Here is a 24,486-nt window from a genome sequence, read left to right as displayed (position 1 = left end):
ACCAGTGCCTTATACAGCCACAGCACTGCATCCTTGTTTTTATATTCTAGACCACTCAAAATAAATGCTAACATTGTATTCATTTCCTCACCACTGATTCAACCTGCAAATTAATCTTAAGGGAATTCTGCACAAAGAATAGTCTATGTATTTATTCCTTCTACCAAAGTGCATGACCATACCCTTCCCAACACTGTATTCCATCTGCCATCTCTTTACCCATTCTCCTAGTCTTTGTCTAGCCTTTGACTATCCTGCTTGTTAATTCTTCAAAGAATTCCAACAGATTTGTCAGGCAAGATTTTCCCTTGAGGAAACCACACTGACTTTGGCCTATTTTGTCATGTGCCGTTGAGTACCTCGAAACCACATCCTTAACAATTGACTCCAACTTCACTCAACCACTGAGGTCAGGCTAACTGGCCTGTAATTTCCTTTCTTCTGCCTATCTCCTTTCTTGAAGAGTAGAGTGGAATTCTGGAACCTTGCCAGAAGCTATTGATTCTTGAAAGATCATTACTAATGCCTCCATAATCTCTTTAGCTACCTCTTTTAGAACTCCTGGGTGCAGTCGATCTGGTCCAGGTGACTTATCTTAACTTCTGATCTTTCAGTTTCCCAAGCACTTTCTCCCTAGTAATAACAATTGCACTCACTTCTTCGTCTTGACACTCTCAAATCTCCAGCATACTGTCACTGTCTTCCACACTGATGCTAAATACTTATACTGTCTGCCATTTCCTTGTCTCCTATTACTATCTCTCTGATGGTCCAGTATCTATTCTTGCCTTTCTCTTACTCTTTATATATCTGGAAAAAACTTTTGGTGTCAATTTTGATATTATTGGCTAGCTCACCTTCATCTTTTCCCCTCTTATGGTTCCTTCTTTTTTTTTGGTGCCTTCTGTTGGTTTTTTTAAAAATTCCTATCTTCTAACTTACCTCTAAATTTTGCTCCATTATGTGCCCTCTCATAGAACATAGAAAACCTACAGCACAATATAAGCCCTTCAGCCCACAAAGCTGTGCCAAACATGCCCTTGCCTTAGAACTACCTAGGCTTACCCATAGCCCTCTATTTTTCTAAGCTCCATGTACCTATCCAGGAGCCTCTTAAAAGACCCTATCATTTCCACCTCCATCACTACCACTGGCAGCCCATTCCACGCACTCACCACTCACTGCGTTTTTTTAAAAAACAGAATTTACTCCTGACATCTCCTCTGTACCTACTTCAAAGCACCTTAAAACTATGCCCTCTCGTGCTAGCCATTTCAACCCTGGGTAAAAGCCTCTGACTATATACACAATTGATGCCTCTCATTATCTTGTACACCTCTATCAGGTCACCTCTCATCCTTCGTCACTCCAAGAAGAAAAGGCCCAGTTCACTCAACCTATTCTCATAAGACATGCTTCCCAATCCGGGCAACATTCTTGTAAATCTCCTCTGCACAGGAAGGTTTCCACATCCTTCCTGTAATGAGGCGACCAGAATTGAGCACAATACTCCAAGTGGGGTCTGACCAGGATCCTATATAGCTGCAACATTACCTCTCAGCTCTTAAACTCAATCCCACGGTTGATGAAGGCCAATGCATCGTATACCTTCTCAACCACAGAGTCAACCTGCGTAGCAGCTTTGAGCTTTGACAGCAAGATCCCTTTGACCCTCCACACTGCCAAGAGTCTTACCATTAATGCTATATTCTGCCATCATATTTAAAATACCAAAATGAGCCACCTCACACTTATCTGGGTTGAACTCCATCTGCCACTTCTCAGCCCAGTTTGGCATCCTACCAATGTCCCGATGTAACCTTTGACAGTCCTCCATACTATCCACAGCACCCCCAACCTTTGTGTCATCAGCATATTTACTAACCCATCCCACCATTTCCTCATCCAGGTTATTTATAAAAATCATGAAGAGTAGGGGTCCCAGAACAGATCCCTGAGGTACATCACTGAACACGGACCTCCATGCAGAATATGACCCATCTACAACTACTCTTTGCCTTCTGTGGGCAAGCCAGTTCTGGATCCAGAAAGCAATGTCCCCTTGGATCCCATGCCTCCTTACTTTCTTAATAAGCCTTGCATGGAGTACCTTATCAAATGCCTTGCTGAAATCCATATACACTACTTCTACTGTTCAAATATGTTTAGTCACATCCTCAAAAAATTCAATCAGGCTCATAAGGCATGACCAGCCTTTGACAAAGCCATGCTGATTATTCTTAATCATATTATGCCTCTCCAGATGTTCGTAAATCCTGCCTCTCAGTATTTTCTCCATCAACTTGCCAACTACTGAAGTAAGACTCACTGGCCTATAATTTCCTGGTCTATCTCTACTCCCTTTCTTGAATAAGGGAACAACATCCGCAACCTTCCAATCCTCTGGAACCTCTCCCATCCTCATTGATGATGCAAAGGTCATCGCCAGAGTCTCAGCAGTCTCCTCCCTCGCTTCCCATAGTAGCCTGAGGTACATCCCATCCCGTCCCCGTGACTTATCCAACTTGATGCTTTCCAAAAGCTCCAGCACATCCTCTTCCTCAGTATCTATGTGTTCAAGCTTTTCAGTCCACTGCAAGTCATCCTTACAATCATCAAGATCCTTTTCCGTAGTGAATACTGAAACAATGTATTCATTAAGTACCTCTGCTGTCTCCTCCGGTTCCATACACACTTTTTTACTGTCACACTTGATTGGTCCTATTCTCTCATGTCTTGTCATCTTGCTCTTCACATACTCTTTGGCTTTTATGTTGGTTTTGACTTCCTTTGTTAGGGAAGTCATCCTTTGCATCATTCTGCCTTTAGAATATTTCCTCTTCTTCGGGATGGATCTATCCTTCACCTTCCGAATTGCTCTAAAAAAATCCTGCCATTACTGCTCTACCATCATACCTGCAGGTGTTCCCTTCCAATCAACTTTTACTCATGCCTCTGTATTTCCCTTTACTCCACTGTAATACTGATACATCTGACTTTAGTTTCTCCCTCTCAAATTGCAGGGTGATTTATATCACATTATGATCACTATTTCTTAAGGGTTCTTTTACCTTAAGCTCCCTAATCAAATTCATTTCATTACACAATACCCAGTCCAGAACTGCTGATCCCTGGTTTGCTCAACCTTAAGCTTCTCAAAAAAAGCCATCTCAGAGGTGTTCCAGAAATTCTCTGTCTAGGGATTCAGCATCAACTTGATCATCATCTGAATGAATGAAATGAAATGAATGAATGAAATTAATTTATTTTGGTCAGTACAAACATAACAAAAAGCATCATTTACAATGATTATTTCATAGGACAAAATTACAACAAAAAACATAGATATTCTTGAAAACAGACTGAAAGGGTGTAAGCTGAAGCTACAACTTATTACGCCTACCCCTTTTACTTATACAACAACATATTTGGCATCAATCATCACATCAAAAACAAAAAAATTCATAATCTTTTAACACAAAATCCAATTCCAAATATCATTTATTTACATTACTCCCATTCATTTTAAATCATGTATTTTATATTTGTTCATTAAATAATCTTTAAATAATTTATTAAACTTATTAAGTGTAGTGCATGTTTTTAAATTCTTACTACAACTGTTCCATAGATTCACCCCTCTGACTGAAATACAATGATTTTTTACATTTGTTCTTATCCTTTGTTTTTGAAATATACACGTTCCACTCAAGTTATGTTAAACAACCTTTGGATACTTTGTGGTAGCTGTCCATTTTTTACTTTATACATAATTTGTATTATTTTAAAATCTACAAAATCTCTGAATTTTAAAGTATTTAGTTGAATAAATAGTAGATTGATTGGTTCATAATAACTGTCTTATTTACAATTTGTATAACTTTCTTTTGTAGTATCTGCATACTGAAATCCCCCATCACTAATGTAGCATTGCCTTTTTGCCATGTTTTTTAGATTACTCCTATTGTAATCTGTAAACCACATCCTGGCTACTGTTTGGTGGCCTTGTAAATAACTCCCATCAGGGTCTTTTTACCCTTGAAGTTTCTTATCTCTACCCACAAGGATTCTACGTCTTCCAATCCTATGTCCCCTCTTTCTAAATATTTGATATTATTTTTACCAGCAGATCCACTACCCCCCACCCCCCCACCGTAAGTACTCATGTTTGAGTACTGTTGGGGGGGACAGCCTACCTGAGGCCTCTGGCACAGAGTCTGGCCCTGTAGCTCTGAAGGGTAGGGAAAGGAAGAGGAAGGCAGTAGTAATAGGGGACTCGATAGTTAGGAGGTCAGATAGGCGATTCTGTGGATGCAATCAGGAGACCCGGATGGTCGTTTGCCTCCCTGGTGCCAGGGTTCAGGATGTTTCTGATCGCATCCAAGATATCCTAAAGTGGGAGGGTGAGGAGCCAGAGGTCGTGGTACATATAGGTACCAATGACATAGGTAGGAAAAGGGAAGAGGTCCTGAAAGGAGAATATAGGAAGTTGGGAAAGCAGTTGAGAAGAAGGACCACAAAGGTAGTAATCTTGGGATTACTGCCTGTGCCACGCGACAGTGAGAGTAGGAGTGGAATGAGGTGGAGGATAAATGCGTGGCTGAGGGATTGGAGTGGGGGCAGGGATTCAAGTTTCTGGATCATTAGACCTCTTTTGGGGCAGTTGTAACCTGTACAAAAAGGACAGATTACACTTGAATCCTAGGGGGACCAATATCCTGGTGGGGAGATCTGCTAAGGCTACTGGGGAGACTTCAAACTAGAATGGTTGGGGGGTGGGAATCAGTTTGAAGAGACTAGGGGAGAGAAGGTTAGTTCACAAATAGAGAAAGCTAGCAGACAGTGTTTGAGGGAGGATAAGCAGGTGATAGAGAAGTGGAGCGCTCAGACCGAAGATGTAGGGGAGAAGGAAGAGAAAGATAATAAAGTTGATCGCATCATTAGGGATAAACGGAGAGGAAGAGGTGGAAAGTTTCTTAAATGCATCTATTTTAATGCTAGGAGCATTGTAAGAAAGGTGGATGAGCTTAGAGCATGGATTGATACCTAGAAATATGATGTTGTAGCTATTAGTGAAACATGGTTGCAGGAGGGGTGTGATTGACAACTAAATATTCCTGGATTTCGTTGCTTCAGGTGTGATAGAATTGGAGGGGCAAGAGGAGGAGGTGTTGCATTGCTTGTCCGAGAAAATATTACAGCGGTGCTTTGGCAGGATAGATTAGAGGGCTCATCTAGGGAGGCTATTTGGATGGAAATAAGGAATAGGAAAGGTGTAGTAACACTTATAAGGGTGTTTATAGACCACCTAATGGGGAGCGAGAATTGGAGGAGCAAATTTGTAAGGAGATAGAAGATATTTGTAGTAAGCACAAGGTTGTGATTGTGGGAGATTTTAATTTTCCACACATAGACTGGGAAGCCCATTCTGTAAAAGGGCTGGATGGTTTGGAGTTTGTAAAATGTGTGCAGGATAGTTTTTTGCAGCAATACATAGAGGTACCGACTAGAGAAGGGGCAGTGTTGGATCTCCTGTTAGGGAATGAGATAGGTCAGGTGACAGAGGTATGTGTTGGGGAGCACTTCGGGTCCAGTGATCACAATGCCATTAGTTTCAATATAATTATGGAGAAGGATAGGACTGGACCCAGGGTTGAGATTTTTGATTGGAGAAAGGCTAACTTTGAGGAGATGCGAAAGGAGTGGATTGGGACAATTTGTTTCATGGGAAGGATGTAATAGAGAAATGGAGGTCAATTAAAGGTGAAATTTTGAGGGTACAGAATCTTTATGTTCCTGTTAGGTTGAAAGGAAAGGTTAAAAGTTTGAGAGTGCCATGGTTTTCAAGGGATATTGGAAACTTGGTTCGGAAAAAGTGGGAGATTTATAATAAATATAGGCAGCATGGAGTAAATGAGGTGTTCGAGGAATATAAAGAATGTAAAAAGAATCTTAAGAAAGAAATTAGAAAAGCTAAAAGAAGATATGAGGTTGCTTTGGCAAGTAAGGTGAAAATAAATCCAAAGGGCTTCTGCAGTTATATTAATAGCAAAAGGATAGTGAGGGATAAAATTAGTCCCTTAGAGAATCAGAGTGGACAGCTAGTGTGGAGCCAAAAGAGATGGGGGAGATTTTGAACAATTTCTTTTCTTTGGTATTCACTAAGGAGAAGGATATTGAATTGTGTAAGGTAAGGGAAACAAGTAGGGAAGTTATGGAAACTATGGCAATTAAAGAGGAGGAAGTACTGGCACTTTTAAGGAATATAAAAGTGGATAAATCTTCGGATCCTGACAGGATATTCCCTAGGACCTTGAGGGAAGTTGGTGTAGAAATAGCAGGGGCTCTGACAGAAATATTTCAAATGTCATTAGAAACGGGGATGGTGCCGGAGGATTGGCGTATTGCTCATGTGGTTCCATTGTTTAAAAAGGGTTCTAAGAGTAAACCTAGCCTGTCGGTTATAGGCCTGTCAGTTTGACGACAGTGGTGGGTAAATTAATGGAAAGTATTCTTAGAGATGGTATATATAATTATCTGGATAGACAGGGTCTGATTAGGAATAGTCAGCATGGATTTGTGCGTGGAAGGTCATGTCTGACAAATCTTATTGAATTTTTTGAAGAGGTTACTAAGAAAGTTGACAAGGGTAAAGCAGTGGATGTTGTCTATATGGGCTTCAGTAAGGCCTTTGACAAGGTTCCACACAGAAGGTTAGTTAGGAAGGTTCGATTGTTAGGTATTAATATTGAAGTAGTAAAATGGATTCAACAGTGGCTGGATGGGAGATGCCAGAGAGCAGTGGTGGATAACTGTCAGGTTGGAGGCCAGTGACTAGTGGTGTGCCTCAGGGATCTGTACTGTCCAATGTTGTTTGTCATATATATTAATGATCTGGATGATGGGGTGGTAAATTGGATTAGTAAGTATGCCGATGATACTAAGATAGGTGGCGTTGTGGTTTTCAAAGAAGTAGGTTTTCAAAGCTTGCAGAGAGATTTAGGCCAGTTAGAAGAGTGGGCTGAACGATGGCAGATGGAGTTTAATGCTAATAAGTGTGAGGTGCTACATTTTGGTAGGACTAATCAAAATAGGACATACATGGTAAATGTTAGGGCATTGAAGAATGCAGTAGAACAGAGTGATCTAGGAATAATGGTGCATAGTTCCCTGAAGGTGGAATCTCATGTGGATAGGGTGGTGAAGAAAGCTTTTGGGATGCTGGCCATTATAAATTATAAAGGCCTTTATAATTGAGTATAGGAGTTGGGATGTAATGTTAAAGTTGTACAAGGCATTGGTAAGGCCAAATTTGGAGTATTGTGTACAGTTCTGGTCACCGAATTATAGGAAAGATATCAACAAAATAGAGAGAGTACAGCGAAGATTTACTAGAATGTTACCTGGGTTTCAGCACCTAAGTTACAGTGAAAGGCTGAACAAGTTAGGTCTTTATTCTTTGGAGCATAGAAGGTTGAGGGGGGACTTGATAGAGGTATTTAAAATAATGAGGGGGATAGATCGAGTTGACGTGGATAGGCTTTTTCCATTGAGAGTAGGGGAGATTCAAACAAGAGGACATGATTTGAGAGTTAGGGGGCAAAAGTTTAAGGGTAACACAAGGGGCAGTTTCTTTACTCAGAGAGTGGTAGCTGTGTGGAATGAGCTTCCAGTAGAAGTGGTAGAGGCAGGTTCGGTATTGTCATTTAAAGTAAAATCGGATAGGTATATGGACAGGTAAGGAATGGAGGGTTATGGGCTGAGTGTGGGCCAGTGAGACTAGGTGAGTGTAAGCGTCAGCACGGACTAGAAGGCCGAAATGGCCTGTTTATGTGCTGTAATTGTTATATGGTTATATGATTAATCAGTATGCATTGGCGAGAATGCCAGCTGTGTCTCAGGGTCGACCACCCTCTGCTCTGCTGCCCTCTAGTGTTCACTCCATTCGAAGCGTGCCCTGGATAACATTCAACACACACAAAATGCTGGTGAAACACAGCAGGCCAGGCAGCATCTATAAGGAGAAGCACTGTCGACGTTTCGGGCCGAGACCCTTTGTCAGGACTAACTGAAAGGAACGATAGTAAGAGATTTGAAAGTAGAAGGGGGAGGGGAAGATGCAAAATGATAGGAGAAGACCGGAGGGGGTGGGGTGAAGCTGAGAGCCAGAAAGGTGATAGGCAAAAGGGATACAGAGCTGGAAAAGGGAAAGGATCATGGGACGGGAGGCCTAGGGAGAAAGAAAGGGGGAGGGGAGCACCAGAGGGAGCTGGAGAACAGGCAGAGTGATGGGCAGTAAGAGAGAGAAAAAAAAGGAGGGGGAAAAAGGAGGGAGGAGCTTCCAGTAGAAGTGGTAGAGGCAGGTTCGGTATTGTCATTTAAAGTAAAATTGGATAGGTATATGGACAGGAAAGGAACGGAGGGTTATGGGCTGAGTGCGGGTCAGTGGGACTAGGTGAGAGTAAGCGTTCGGCACGGACTAGAAGGGCCGAGATGGCCTGTTTCCGTGCTGTAATTGTTATATGGTTATATGGTTATTGTACCTCCTTTCTGCTGGTGATAATAAGAAGAAGGCATATCCCAGATGGCGAGGGCCCTTGATGATGGATGCTGCCTTCTTTAGGCACTGCCTTGTGAAGATGTCTCCACTGTTGTGAAGATTTCTTGGCAAGGGCATGGGAACTAGTTTGATAGATCTGAAGGTGATCCCGCAGGTTTACAAGTAGATGATGGGTATAACATGAATGTAAGGAAGAACAAGCCAAAGACTGGGTATAAATGCAGATAGATCAAAGAGCTAAATTGTACCACAAATGCAAAATTCAGAAGGGTGAAGAATACAGGACTGAAGGTGTATTTAAATGCGCATAGCATTCAGAATAAAGTGGACGAACACATGGCACTACTAGAGATTGGCTGGTATGACATTGTTTTCATCACTGAGTTGTAGCTGAAAGAAGGCCATAGTTGGGAACTTAACATCAAAGGATCTACTTTGTATCAAAAGGACAGGCAGGAAGGCATAAGCGGTGGTGTGGCGCACTGTTGGTAAGGGATGGAATTACATCTTTAGAGAGAGGTGACATAGGGTTAGAGAATGTTGAATCTTTTTAGGTGGAGTTAAGAAACCATTATGGGAATCATAGCTAGGCCTCCAAATAGTAGTCAAGATGTAGGGTTAAGATTGCAAAGGGAACTGGAAAAGGCATGTGATAAGGGTAATGTCACAGTTATAATGGAGCCTTCAATATGCAAAGGGATTAGGAAAATCTGGTTGGTATTGGATTGCAAGAGAAGGAATTCGTTGAATGCCTATGAGATGACTTTTTAGAGCAGCTTGTGTTTGAGTCTACTTGGGAAAGGCAATGTATAATAACCAGGTTCTTATTGGAGAACTTAATGTAAAGGAACCCTGAGGAGGCTGTGATCATAATATGATAGAATTCGTACTGCAATTTGAGAGGGAGAAGCAGAAGTCACATATATCAGAATCACAATGGAATAAAGGGAATTACAGAGGTGTGAGAGACAAGCTTGGCTAGGTGGATTGGAGGGGGATACTGGCAGGGATGTTGGTAGAACAGAGGTGGCTGAAGATTTTAGGAATAGTTAACAAGGAGCAGAATAGGTATGTCTCATAGAGTTGTTCTCAAATGGCAGGGCTAGGCAACCATGGCTGACAAGGGGAATTAAGGACTGCATAAAAGCCGAGGAAAGGGCATATAATGTAGCAAAACTGAGTGGGAAGTTGGATGATTGGGAAGCTTTCAACCTGTGACTAGTGGTGTGCCACAGGGATCAGTGCTGGGTCCATTGTTATTTGTCATCTATATCAATGATCTGGATGATAATGTGATAAATTGGATCAGCAAATTTGCTGATGATACAAAGATTGGAGGTGTAGTGGACAGTGAGGAAGGTTTTCAAAGTTTGCAGAGGGATTTGGACCAGCTGGAAAAATGGGCTGGAAAATGGCAGATGGAGTTTAATACAGACAAGTGTGAGGTATTGCACTTTGGAAGGAAAAACCAAGGTAGAACATACAAGGTAAATGGTAGGGCACTGAGGAGTGCAATAGAACAGAGGGATCTAGGAATACAGATACGTAATTCCCTAAAAGTGGCGTCAGAGTTAGATAGGGTCATAAAGAGAGCTTTTGGTATATTGGCCTTTAGAAATCAAAGTATTGAGTATAAGAGTTGGAATGTTATGGTGAGGTTGTATAAGACATTGGTGAGGCTGAATCAGAAGTATTGTGTGCAGTTTTGGTCACCTAATTACAGGAAAGATATTAATAAGGTTGAAAGATTGCAGAGAAGGTTTACAAGGATGTTGCCGGGACTTGAGAAACTGAGTTAAAGAGAAGGGTTGAATAGGTTAGGACTTTATTCCCTGGAGCGTAGAAGAATGAGGGGAGATTTGATAGAGGTATTTAAAATTATGATGGGTATAGACAGAGTGAATGCAAGCATGTGTTTTCCACTGAGGCTAAGGGAGAAAAAAAACAGAGGACATGGGTTAAGGGTGACGGGGGAAAATGTTTAAAGGGAACATTGGGGGGACTTCTTCACACATAGAGTGGTGGGAGTGTGGAATGAGCTGCCAGATGAAGTGGTCAATGCAGGCTCACTTTTAACATTTAGGAAAAATTTGGACAGGTATATGGATGAGAGGTGTATGGAGGGATATGGTCCAGGTGCAGGTCAGTGGGACTAGGCAGAAAAATGGTTTGGCACAGCCAAGAAGGGCCAAAGGGCCTGTTTCTGTGCTGTAATGTTCTATGGTTCTATCCAACAAAAGGAAACGAAAAAAGTTATAAGAAGAGAAAAGCTGAACTATGAGGACAAACCAGCCAATAATGTAGAGCAGGATACTAAAAGTTTTTCAGTTATATAAAGAGTAAAAGAGAGATGAGAGTTGATACTGGGCCACTGGAAAATGGTGCTGGTCAGGTAGTAAAGGGGGACAAAAAATGACAGATAAACTTAATGAGTACTTTGCATCAGTCTTCACTGTGGAAGACACTAGCAGTGCACCAGAGGTCCATGAGTGCCAGGAGTTAGTAATGTTGCTATTACAATTATATTATAGTAATGTGCTAGGTAAACTCAAAGGTCTTATGGTAGATAAGTCATCTGGACCAGTTGTACTACATCCCAGAGTCCTGAGAGAAGTTGCTGAAGAGATCATGGATGCATTGGTCAAGATCTTTCAAGAATCACTTGATTCTGGCATGGTCTCAGAGGACTGAAAAATTGCAAATGTCACCCCACTCTTTAAGAAAGAAGGAAGGCAAAAGAAAGAAAATTATGTGGTTAGGCTAACAGGCCTAGTGGTTGGGAAAGTTAAGGATGGGGTTTTCGGGTACTTGGAAATTAAACATAGAATGAGCGAAAGTCGGCATGGTTTCTGTAAAGGGAAATCTTGCCTGACAAATCTGTTAGAGTCTTCGAGGAAGTAACAAGCAGGATGGACAAGTGGATGACATTTTCTTGGATTTTCAAAAGGTAGTTGATAAGGTGTCGCACAAGATAAAAATCCAGTGGCATTACAGGAAAGCTACTGGTATGGATGGAGGAATGGCTGACAGGCAGGATGCAATGAGTGGGAATAAAAGGGATCCTTTCTGGTTGGCTGCCAGTGACTGATTGTATTCCTCAGGAGTCAGTATTGGGACTGCTACTTTTCACATTGTTTGTCAGTGATTTTGGTAATGGAATTGATGGCTTTGCGGCAACATTTGTGGATGATACAAAGATAAGCGAAGGGGGTAGGTAGTGCTGAGGAAGCATTGTGATTGCTGCAGAACTTAGACAAATTGGAAGAATGGGCAAAAAAGTGGGCAATGGAACACAGTGTTGGGAAATATATGATCATGCATTTTGGTAAAAGGAACAATAGTGCAGACTGTTATTTAAATGGGGAGAAAATTCAAACATCAGAGGTGCAGAGGACTTTGGAGTCCTTGTGCAAAACTCCCAGAAGGTTAATTTATAGGTTGAGTCTGTGATAAAGAAGGCAAATGCAATGTTGGCAATGCTGTCAAGGGGAATAGAATATAAAGGCAAGGAGATCTGAGCCTTTATAAGACACTATAAGCCCTGGCACACTTGGAATATTGTCAACAGTTTTGGGCCCCATAACTCATAAAGGATGTTTTGTCATTGGAGAAAGTCCAGAGCAGGTTCTTGAGGTTGATTCTGAGAAGGAAAGGGTTAACATGAGGAGCATTAGGTAGCTTTGGGCCTGTACTCACAGGAATTTAGAAGAATGCAGGGGGATCTCATTGAAATCTACTAAATGTTGAAATGACTAGGTTAGGTGGAATGTGAAGAGGATATTTCCTATGGTGGGGGTATCCAGAACTAGAGGGTACAGCCTCCAAATTGAGTGGTGACCTTTTTAGAACCACTAAAGGAGGAATTTCTGTGGTGGAGGCCAAGATCAAGGGTATATCAAAGGATTCATGACAAAGGAAATAAAATGGCTTAAAGGAACTGACCTTTTTGCTGGAGAGTGAACACTGCACAAACCTTCCTGCTCTTGCAGGGGTTATCTCAGATGCAGGTCACTATTCCTGAACAAAGACTCAATAAGGTCGATCGGTTTACAAAACCGGTGAATGACACCAACTTTACTCAATCCTTCGGGTTTCCGTACTTTGGTAAAGTCTTCACTCTCCAATACTAGACTGTGGAGGTAAAACAAAGGTGCAACAAACAAGAACTGGCAGCGATTGGCGAAACTGCCAGCACAACAGTTTTGTACCTTACAATAGAAAGTAAAAACTCCACTTTAAAATGAAACTGCGTCATGAGACGCATATGCAGCAAAACTAACGAACTAACAGCGTGACAACAGGGGTTTCCCTTTATATACCTGTTGGAACATGCCATCACATGACCTTACACCGGTGGGAAAATTCCATCATGTGACCTCACACTGGTGGGAAAATTAAATCACCCCACCATCACAAGACAATTACATCTTAAGACAGTCACAAGATACCCACAAGGTATGTAACAATATTTAAAGCAGAAGTTGTTAGTTTGCTGATTGATCAGTCAGGGCATCAAAAGGATATGGCGAGAAGGCAGGTGTATGAGGTTGAGTGGGATCCAGGATCAGCCATGATAAAATGGCAGAGCAGATTCAAGGGACTAAATGGCCTAATTCTGCTCCTATGTCTTATGGTCCTATGGTTATCAGACTCTTGAATGGACCTCTTGTACAATAAGATGGACTATTGACCTCACAATCTACCTCACTATGATCTTGCAGTTTATTGTTTACTTATACTGCAATTTCTTGGTTCCTTTTACCTTTTATTCGGCATTGTTATTGATTTTTCCTTGTTTTAGCTTAATGCCCGGTGCAATTATTTGATCTGTATGAACAGTGTGCAAGACAGGCTTTTCAATGTATCTTGATACATGTGACAATAATAAACCAATTCCAATTCTAATGTTTTCCACCACTAACCCTTTGACGAGGAATGGTGTATGCTCTCCCAATTTCTCCTTCCTCAAGTCCACAATCAATTCCTTGGACTTGTTGACATTGAGGGTGAGGTTGTTGTGACACCACTCAACTAGCAGATATTATCTCACTCCTGTAGGCTTCCTGATCCCTAAGATTCTAGGAGCAACAACCGTGAGCTCAGAAAATATATAGTTGGTGTTTGAGCTGTGCTTCGCCACAGATACTAGTGTAGAGAGAGAAGTTGATGGTGATCTTTTGGTATTGACAACTCTCCGCCAGTCTGGCTTCAGTGACCAGAATGAACATTAGTTGACAACTGCAATCCCTTCCTTCCACTTTCAGATACTTCATTTACACAGTGAATTATACTGAATGTACAGCCTAATTAGTCCTTGCCTTTGTTTTACATTAGAATCAGCCTTCCTCCTCAACATTGTCTGCGTAGCTCGCTCTATTCTCCCTTATGCACTAAGCTAGCAAATCATTCTCCCACTGATGCATCCATACAACTGACCTCAAACATCTTCTGGATTTCATTTCATCTTTTACTTGTCTGTTTTATAATCCAGTCTATTGCCAACAGGAACAGAAAAGAAGCCATCAACCATCCCTGTTTCATCCCAGTGTTGAAATTGAAGCTTTCTGCCAGTTTTCTCAGATGTATGAAGTTACATGATATGGTGTTGTTGGCGTTCCTGATGATATTGATAAATTTCTCCAGTATTCCATAATGTTTTATACACTTCCTTAGGGTGTGTCTGTCTAAGCTATCGAAGGCTTTCTTGTTGATGTAGTTGATGTAGAGAGAAGTATTCCATTTGATTGTATGTTCTATAATTATCCTTAAGGTAGCTCTCTGGTCTGTGCAGGAGCAATCTTTCCTAAAGCTTGCTTGCTGGTCCCTTAATTTTGTGTCATTAAGGATATACTTCTGTAGTACTGCAGGAGGAATGGAGACAGGCTAACCCCTAATGACATGAATGAATCTGGGGTTGAGGGTGAACAGCTTTAAGTTCCTTGGCATACACATCACTGAGGACCTCATGTGATCTGTACATACTGCCTGTGAGGTGAAAAAAGCTCAACAGCGCCTTGTTCACCTCAGACGGTGGAAGAAGTTTGGCATGAGCCCCCAAATCCTAAGGACTTTCTACAGGGGCACAGTTAAGAGCATGGCTGCATCACTGTTTTGTATGGGAACTGTACTTCCCTCAATTGCAGGACTCTGCTGAGAGTGGTGCAAACAGACCAGCACATCTGTAAATGTGAACTTTCCACTATTCAAGACACTTACAGAGACAGGTGCATAAAAAGGGCCCGAAGGATCATTGAGGACCTGAGTCACCCCAACCACAAACTGTTCCAGCTGCTACCATCTAGGAAACGACACCGCAGGATAAAAGTCAGGACCAACAGGCTCTGGAACAGCTTCTTCCACTAAGCTATCAGACTGATTAATTCACGCTGATACAATTGTATTTCTATGTTATATTCACTGTCCAGTTGTACATATTATTTATTACAAATTACTATAAATTGCACATTTAGATGGAGACATAATGTAAGATTTTTACTAGTGTATATGAAGGATATAAGAAATAAATTCAAGTCAATAGTTTTACAGTTTCGTAGGTCACTTTCTTTGGAAATATGATTATGTGACTTTCTCTCCATGTTTTCTTTGTCTCAGATGTTGCAGAACAAAGTGTATATGATATCTGCTGGAAGTTTAGAGTCTGCTTTCAATGCCTCTGGTGGTGCACTGTCAGGACCAGCTGCTTTACCTGGCTTTAGCCTCTTGATTACCTGCATGATTTCCTCCCTTGGGTTGGTACAGTTGACATCCAAGTGCTTCTGGAATTAAAGGAGATTCTGTTCAGAAGCTCACTGAAGTACTGTGCCCAATGTTGGAGCTATTTGTCTTCTTTAGTTAGGATTTTTCCATCTTTATCCTTCACTTGGGTGTTGGTCTGGTTGAATTTGTCAGTTTCTTGATAGTACCATATAGTTCTTTCATATTCTCATTTGCCAAAGCTTCTTCTGCTTGGGACTCAAGGGTGTTGATGCGCTCTCTGCTGTTCCTCTTGATGTTTCTCCTTCCTTCCTTGTGCACATTGTCATATTCCCTCTGTACCTCCACTTTCTGGTTCCTAGTTGCTGGTGTTATCCACTCCTTATGCTCAAATAACACTCAGAATGCTGGAGAAACTCAACAGGCCAGGCAGCATCTATGGAAAAAAAAGTACAGTCGACAATTTGGGCCAAGACCCTTCGGCAGAATGACTCCAGTCCTGCCAAAGGGCCTCAGCCCAAAAGGTCAACTATTCTTTTTTCCATAGATGCTGCCTGGCCTGCTGAGTTCCTCCAGCATTTTGTGTGTGTTGCTTGGATTTCCAGCATCTACAGATGTTTTCTTATGCTCAAATGACCTTTTTCCCAGCACTTTCTCACGTTTAATTTATTGCCTCTTCGACAGCAGTCTTTGATATCAAGTGCCTGGAACCTGTTGGCAAGTGTGAGGGCCATTCTCTGAGCTGCTTCTTTGTCTGTCAGGTAGCTCACATTCTACTTCAGTTGCTGATTGGCTGTTGTGTTGCTTCTTTTTAGCTTCATCTGCACTTTAGCAATCGAAGATGGTGGTCTGATCCTGCATCTGCACCATGTTGCTACATTATCTGCTACAATATGGAGTGATCTTCCAAAGTTCTTCGAGATGCACACATGGTCCATCTGGTTCTCTTTTAACTTGTTTGGTGACATCCATGTTGCCTTGTGTATTTGCATCTGTGGGAATAAGCTTCCTCCAATAACTAGCTTGAAGTTAGCCCAAGTTTCAGCAAATCACTTCCCTTTTTTAAAGAAAGGGGTTTCCCTTCCTCCACCATCAACTCTGCTCTCAAACGCATCTCTCCCATTTCACACACATCTGCTCTCACCTCATCCTCCCGCCACCCCACTCAGGTTAGGGTTCCCCTTGTCCTCACCTACCACCCCATCAGCCTCCGGGTCCAACATATATTTCTCCATAACTTCCGCCACCTCCAACGGGATCCCACTAACAAGCACATCTTTCCCTCCCCCACTTTCTGCTTTCCGCAGGGATCGCTCCCTACGCGACTCCCTTGTCCATTCATTCCCCCCCCCCCCCATCCCTTCCCATCGATCTCCCTCCTGGCACTTATCCTTGTAAGTGGAACAAGTTCCACACCCGCCCTTACACTTCCTCCCTCACCACCATTCAGGGCCCCAGACAGTCCTTCCAGGTGAGGCGACACTTCACCTGTGAGTCGGCTGGTGTGATATACTGTGTCTGGTGCTCCTGGTGTGGCCTTCTATATATTGGTGAGACCCGACGCAGACTGGGAGACCGTTTCGCTGAACACCTACGCTCTGTCCGCCAGAGAAAGCAGGATCTCCCAGTGGCCACATATTTTAATCCCACGTCCCATTCCCATTCTGATATGTCTATCCATGGCTTCCTGTACTGTCAAGATGAAGCCACACTCAGGTGGAGGAACAACACCTTATATTCTGTCTGGGTAGCCTCTAACCTGATGGCATGAACACTGATTTCTCTAACTTCCATTAATGTCCCTCCTCTCCTTCTTATTCCATCCCTTATTTATTTATCCTCCTCCTCTCCCCCTTTTTTCTCTTTTTTCACTCTCTGCCCCTCTCACAATCTCTCCTTGCCTGTTCTCCATCTTCCTCTGCTGCTCCTCTCCCCCTTTCTTTCTCCCTAGGCCTCCAGTCCCATGATCCTTTCCTTTCTCCATCTGTGTACCCCTTTTGCCAATCAAATGAAGCCCTCCCCCTCCTGTCTTCTCCTATCATTTTGGATTTCCCCCTCCCCCTCCCACTTTCAAATCTCTTACTATCTTTTCTTTCAGTTAGTCCTGACGAAGGGTCTCGGCCTGAAACTTCGACTGTACTTCTTCCTATAGATGCTGCCTGGCCTGCTGCGCTCCACCAGCATTTTGTGTGTTGCTTGAATTTCCAGCATCTGCAGATTTCCTCACAGTTCCCATTTTCGTTTATTTCTCCAAGACTGTGTTTTCCCATCACCTGTTCTTATCCTGCAATATTCTTACCTATTTTTGGCATTAAAATCTCTCTGGACAATGGGGAAATGTTTTTCCTTCCCCCTGCTGATGATTTCACTGAGTGTGTTGGAGAACTTGTCTGTCTTCTTCATTAGTGTTTTTTGTTGCTGCATAACATTGGATAACTTGCTGTTACCTTCTTGTGCTTGAGGAGCATCTGTTAAACAGATGAAGATGACAGATCGGGTAGGTAAGGCTGCGTTTCTTCACAAAATGAAGAAACTGAGTACTGTATGAGCCTAGAAGTTGAGGCCCGAACATCAAACGCATGATTGGTGAACCCTGGGGTTAATGTCCAGAGGTCAGTAAAGTCCAAAGTTGGAGGCCCAATGTCTGAGAGTCTGGGACCAAGAGGCATCTGTCCTGGAGTTGGGGGCCTGACTGGGAGATGGGAAGGGGACTTATTTTATTGTTTGTTTATTGTGTTCTGTGTTGTTCTGCTGAGCATTGTGGGCATGCTATATGGTGCCAAAATGTGTGGCATCCTTCAGTTCTGTTGTTTGTTAGCACAAACGACACATTTCACTGTATGTTTCGATGTATATGCAAAAAATAAATCTGAATTGGAATCAAAAGGAAATTAGTGAGCCGCTTTGCTGGATGAGACATAATCAATCGCTTTGTTCTTACAAACCTATTATCAAGGCATTTAGACCAGTCAGTTTGAACTACAATTTGCACCTAACACCAACATAATTTCTTCATATTTACTGATCATTATGACAGAACTGATGTGTGCAACACCCATTATTAACTGAATCATGAAAGCAGCCAAATATTCTGATTTATGATGTTCCTTGAGCCCTCTGTTGGTTGGGGTGGAACATAATGTTCCGTCCTAGTACACAAGGCTGGGCAGTACGATATGGAGAGCAAGCTGTTGCCCATGTAGCAGGCTCCCCTCTCCATGCAGCTGATGAATCTAAAGGAATGGCAAAGACTGATACAGAGTAGCACTAGAGTGATCATAGGAGTTACTAGTCAGCATTGAACTCATTGTAGGACTTAGGGTCTCCAGCTCCTGATTTTTACCTCAGGGTTTACTCCCAAATCCTTCCCCATGAATTAGTATAGCAGTAAGTCAGTGGAGGTTTGAAATTTGAGTTTTCCTTTTCCTAGATGAGTTGCCAACTATGGCTGATGAGGTCCATCTGCCCAAAGCGACTTGGTTTAAGGAGCCAGGAAGCAGCCTTTGTCCCTTCTCCTCGCAGTAAAAACCGTTCTGCCAGGCTTAGTTGCTAAGCCACACATGAAGGTCGAGAGCTAGACTTGGTTGTCAGAGGCTCTTAGAAACACACAACATTGGGAGCATTTAATAGGTAATGAGAGTTTATTCCACTCACATTTTCCCCACCCTTCTGCTGCCCACAGCTAAAACAGCTTTAAGGATCTTTACTATCTTCATTAATACATAATTCTATAAGAATGCCAAGCTGACGACAGTAAAATGTGTGCTCATTAAAGCAACGCCCCCCCACCCTTGTAAATGCAAGTGTTACTATTTTTGACCTCACAGCCTTCGGACACTGAAGTAACAATATCTGCATCTCCCACAAGTGGATATATTTTTAGTGGAGCTTCTGTCTGATAACATTAATACTGAACAAATTTGCTGTGGGTTACATTGGGTATAATCTCTGTTCATGAACTCACCTGGTTTGGGATTATTATCCTCAGACTTGTTATGTATTTTCTAGGGGATATAAGACTGCAGAAGAAGATGACCTCAAATACCCTCTTGTGCATGGAGATGGCAAACAGGTAGAAACCTGAACAGTTATTGTGGATATTCCTCTTGACTATAAAGAGAGAATTTTGGCATCTCATTTTTCTCAAACTTTCTTGTGATATACTGTAGATCTATTTCACTGCCCATCTATTTCATTTTGGTTCTCAGAATATTCCATCAATCCCATGCTCTCTGCCACAACTGATTCTTTCCCTGTAACCTATCTCGCCTACTGCCTCACCTTTATTTCCCTACCGGGGTAGTTTACTGTAGGTAGCTATCAGAATCAAGTTTATTACCGTTGTCTTTTATGACATTAAATCTATCGTTTTGTGACAACAGTAAAATGAAAAACAACAAAAAAATTTGCTATAAAATAGTGCAAAAACAATTAATGAGGTAGTGATCATAGACCATTCAGAGGGGAAGAAGCTGTTCCTGAATCATTGAGTGTGTGTCTTAAGGCTTTTGTATCACCTCCTTTATGGTAGCAATGATAAGAGGGCAGGTCCTGGATGGTGAGGGTCCTTTAATGATGGATGTGGTCATCCTGTGTGAAATCTGATGGTGGAGGAGGAGCTGCTCTTAAAGCATTTACTGGAGTTAAACCTGACTCCGGTTGTTAAGAAAGCATTTGGTGTGTTGGTCTTCATTAGACCAGAGATTGAGTTCAAGAGCAGTGAGGTGATGTTGCAGCACAATAAAACCCTGATTAGACCATGCTTGGAGTAACATGTTTGGTTCTTGTTGCCTTAATATAGGAAAGATATGGAAGCTTCAGAGAGGATACAGAGATTTACCAGGATGCTGCCTGGACTAGATAGCATGTCTTTTGAGGAAAGGTTGAATGAGCAGGGCTTTACTCTTTGGAGCAAAAGTGGATACGAGGTAACTTGATAGAGGTGCATAAGATTGGAGAGCCTGAGATTTTTTTCCTAGGGTCAAAACGGTTAATCTAGGGACCATAATTTTAAGGTGATTGGAGGAAAATATAGGGGGGATTTTTCACTGAGTAGTAGGTGTGTGGAACACTGCTGGGAGTGGGGTTGGTGGAGGGAGATGCATTAAGGATATTTAAGAGATTCTTAGATAGTACATAGATGAAAGAAAACTATAGGGTTATGTTGATCACTAACACTGTGAGACAGCAGCACTATATACTGCAACATTATGCCAGCATGGTAATGATGCTTGGGAGTCATCACTTCCAGTAAAAGAAGTCTGTCACCCTGAATGGATTAAATATGTTGAAAACATCTCAGCAGGCTGAGTATCAACTGTGGAGAAAGAAGCAATGTTTACTGCTCAGGTCCTAATGTATGATCAGTTCCACTGTACTCAGCAGCTGCCTGACTGCTGACAATCTTTTCAGCTTTCAGTGCCTTTTTGCTTTTGATATTTTATTTATTTAGATACATTACAGAACTTGCCCTTCAAGCCGTGCCACTTGGCAACACTCTCCCCCCCCCCCCCCCCAATTTATCCTAGCCTAATCACGGGACAATTTACAATGAACAATCAACCTACCAAACAATATGCCTTTGGACAGTGGGAGGAAACCCACATGCACATGGGAAGAATATACAGCCTGCTTGCAGAGGATGCCAGACTCCTCCACCCTGAGCTGTAATAGCATCACACTAACCTTTACACTACATTGGTGCCCCTACACTACTATATTCTTCATTATAATGTGACTTGAGTAGCAGCCAACAACTCTGGATTGTGACTTTGCTCCCATGAGGAGAACATAAAGCCTCTGGAGGTAGAAGTAGAATTTTCCCAACATTCAAGCTGTTGTTCAGCTGATTGTGATGGATCTTCTCCTGAACTCCATTTCCCTTGATAACATTTGCCTAGCTCTGACCTCTCATCATGTGAGAACAGCGTTCATGGGTAGAAAGTTGGGACTTGCATTGGTTTTGATTTTCCCCAGTGATCAAGTACCCTATTTCAGAGTGAATAGAAACCAGGCTGTTGACTTAGAGCAATAGCTATCTGCTCAGTAATTCTGCAGGTTTTGTGTCAAAGGCTTTGTTATCCATTTCAGACTCGTGTGATGGGGACTATCGTGGTCACACGTGGACTGGGAGACCATAAGTTAAAGGTTTATGACACGGATCTCTGCATAAAACCATTTCTGTCTTGTATTCCTGAGGTAGGCCAAGTGTTTTGGTGTATATTTTGATTTGTGTATTGTTAATGTTGTTGGATTGAAATGGAATCAAACTGCCCTTGGAAAGTTCTTCTGTGAAGTTGCATCTGCTGACAACTTCAATTCATTATCATCAAACCCCTGGAGGACTCTGTCAGCAGCCTAATGGCAGATAGTCACTCAGAGAAATTTTGGCACAGAAAGAGCCTATTCGGCCCATCACTTCTAGATCAGCTTGAACAATACATATCTAGCCTAGCTCCACTTTCCACCTCCATAAGCCCATCGAGTCTGCTCTGCTATTTCATCATGGATAATTTATTAACTCTCTCAATTCCATTCTCCTGCTTTCTTCCCATAACCTTTAATGCCCTTACTAATCAAGAACCTATCAACCTCTACTTTAAATATACCCAGTGATTTAGCCTGCACAGCCATTTGTGGCAATGAATTCCACAGATTCACCATCAAGCTGAAGAAATTCCTCCACATCCTTGTTCTACAGGGGTGTCCTGGTATTCCGAGGCTGTGCCCTCTGGTCCTAGACTCTCCCACTATGGAAAAGTGAAGAACAAGAATTTCAGGTTGTATATTGTATCCCAAACCCCTTTGCACCTGATTTCTGAATTTGCTCCCCACTTAATCTGTTTCTACTTTCCATCTCTTAGTCAATGGCCTGCACATTATAGCCATTGAACTACTCTCAGAAGCTTCTTCCTCCAGTTTTCATATTAGCATACAATGTGGAGCAAGGCTACTTAGTCCTCAACCCTATAGCATTCCTCAAGGCAATCTCATTTACTTTGCGAAACAAGAGTCCTGATGAAGGGTCTTGGTCCAAAACAGTGATTACTTCTTCTTATAGATGCTGCCTGGCCTGCTGAGTTCCTCCAGCATTTTGTGTGTAATCTCATTTACAGTACTTGCTTCTTCTCTTGGTAGCTATTCTTTCACATCTACCCATTGGTACCTGATTCTGCCACCAGCCACCTACACTAGAGATGAGTGAGTTCAAAGGCCAATTAACCTAATAACTAGCACAGTGTTGCGATGTGGGAGGAAACTGGAGCATTTAGGGGTGGGAGAAAGAGTCCCATCTAGTTACAAGATTGTGTAAAACTCTACAAAGATGGGTCAGAACCAAATCTTAGTCACTAGCGCAGTAAGAGATCTACATTACCCGCTACACTACAGTGCTGCTCATAGGCAGAGCTTACCAAATTTTCTCCATTATACGCATGAACAAATATCTCATCTCCTGTTTGAGTCTCTGCCATTTGTTTCCAGTCTGTCACTTGGCTATTCATCTTTTGAATTAAGCTTTCAATATCCATTTTGTAGGCCTTTTAATTTTCCTCTTAGCCTCTTCTGTTTTAAAGGGAAGAGGCTAGAGAAAGAGTCTCTCCTGCATATGAGATTGAGTAGCTCAACACACTCAAGTTTACTTTGAAACATAAAATTTGCATAGAGTTGAGAATGGATGCAAAGATATTTCTGACAGGTGGGGAGTTTGTTTTGAGGCCATTTTGAGCTGGAAAACGCCCTGTTAGGCAGCAAATCTTTGGAATTTGCCACCAGAAAAGACAGTGGATAGTTATTTGCTGAGTATATTCAATGCATAGATATTCAAGGGAATCAAGGCTAATGAAGTTTGGGTAGCCTCCAACCTGATGGCATGAACATTGATATCTCTAACTTCCATTAATGCCCCCTCCCCTTTTTACCCCATCCCTTATTTATTATCCCACCCCTTTTTCTCTCTCTGCCCCTCTCACTCTCTCTCTCCTTGCCTGCTCTCCATCTCCCTCTGGTGCTCCCCTTCCCTTTCTTTCTCCCTAGGCCTCCCGTCCCATAATCCTTTCCCTTTTCCAGCTCTGTATCCCTTTTACCAATCAACTTTTAAGCACTTGGCTTCATCCCTGCCCCTCCTGTCTTCTCCTATCATTTCGGATCTCCCCCTTCCTTTTTAAATCTCTTACTATCTCTTCTTTGTAAATCTCCTCTGCACCCTTTCTAATGGCTTCCACATCCTTCCTGTAGTGAGGCAACCAGAACTGAGCACAGTACTCCAAGTGGGGTCTGACCAGGGTCCTATATAGCTGTAACATTACCTCTCAGCTCCTAAATTCAATTCCACGATTGATGAAGGCTAATGCACCGTACGGTTTATTACTTACGGTACAATACACTTAAGGTTTTTGTATATATTTTTAAATCGCCTGTTTCTTTTCCGATTTGTTGTGCAAGGGGAGAGAGTTTGAGTGATGATGTTCTGTTAGTTATTTGTGCAGGGGAGGGGATGTTGGTCTCTCATTTTGTATTCTGATATGTTCTGATTTCCCTTATTTCTGCATTTTTACCATTCTCATTATTTGCTACTTTTCTATATTCTTCCCACTTCACTCCTAAGTAGCCAATGCTACTTATTGTTCATTTTAAAATGCGTTCGTGGAGCACATGTTCAGTAAGATTATAGTGAGATGTTCAAGTCATTTACTTTAGCTCAGGTTAAACAGTTGCTCTCCTGTGTTTGTGTCCCACCCTGAATATAACAATTGCTTCCCCCATCTAAAAAGTGACAGAGTTAGTTCTCACAGAGCTATTGTGCTTGTCACAATTTTTTTTTTAATAGTAGTTGAGATAAACTAACTTTTCTCATCTACAATTAAAGATCAAATGCTCGCCACAATATTATGGAAGCTTAATGTATGTAGGGGTGTATGTAATAAAGGTACTGTATTTATACCTTAGGTATAAATACCTAATACTGCCCCCAATGGAATTCCATTGGTAAATGTCTTTTACCAGAGCAAAATACTGTAATCCAATTATCTCTTCTTGCTTCCGGCCAGCTTTGGATCTGAATCGTTAATTTATGTCACTTAAGTTTTCACATTACCATGCCCTGTGCCAATTGCAACATTTGGGTCGCAACTAATCAGCTCTTAAACAGTTAAGCTTGCAGGAGAGGAAATTTTTAGCAGATATGTATTGTATGTAATTTCAAATGTACACAG

The 24,486-nt window shown here is 42.0% G+C and overlaps 1 protein-coding gene across 1 annotated transcript in view; it reads left to right on the top strand.

Moving 5' to 3' along the window:
- LOC140741990 (protein phosphatase 1M-like) overlaps positions 1 to 24,486 on the top strand; it is a 76,407-nt gene that overhangs the window by 48,453 nt on the left and 3,468 nt on the right. Inside the window, exons 7-8 of the mRNA XM_073072641.1 lie at positions 19,283 to 19,346; positions 21,365 to 21,472. Coding sequence (XP_072928742.1) covers positions 19,283 to 19,346; positions 21,365 to 21,472 — 172 coding nt within the window. The remainder of the gene's footprint in view (positions 1 to 19,282; positions 19,347 to 21,364; positions 21,473 to 24,486) is intronic.

Source organism: Hemitrygon akajei, chromosome 19 (assembly GCF_048418815.1).
Source record: "Hemitrygon akajei chromosome 19, sHemAka1.3, whole genome shotgun sequence".
NCBI lineage: Eukaryota > Metazoa > Chordata > Chondrichthyes > Myliobatiformes > Dasyatidae > Hemitrygon > Hemitrygon akajei.
Note: the sequence above shows the minus strand (reverse complement) of the source record. Positions and strands in the feature narration are given on the sequence as shown.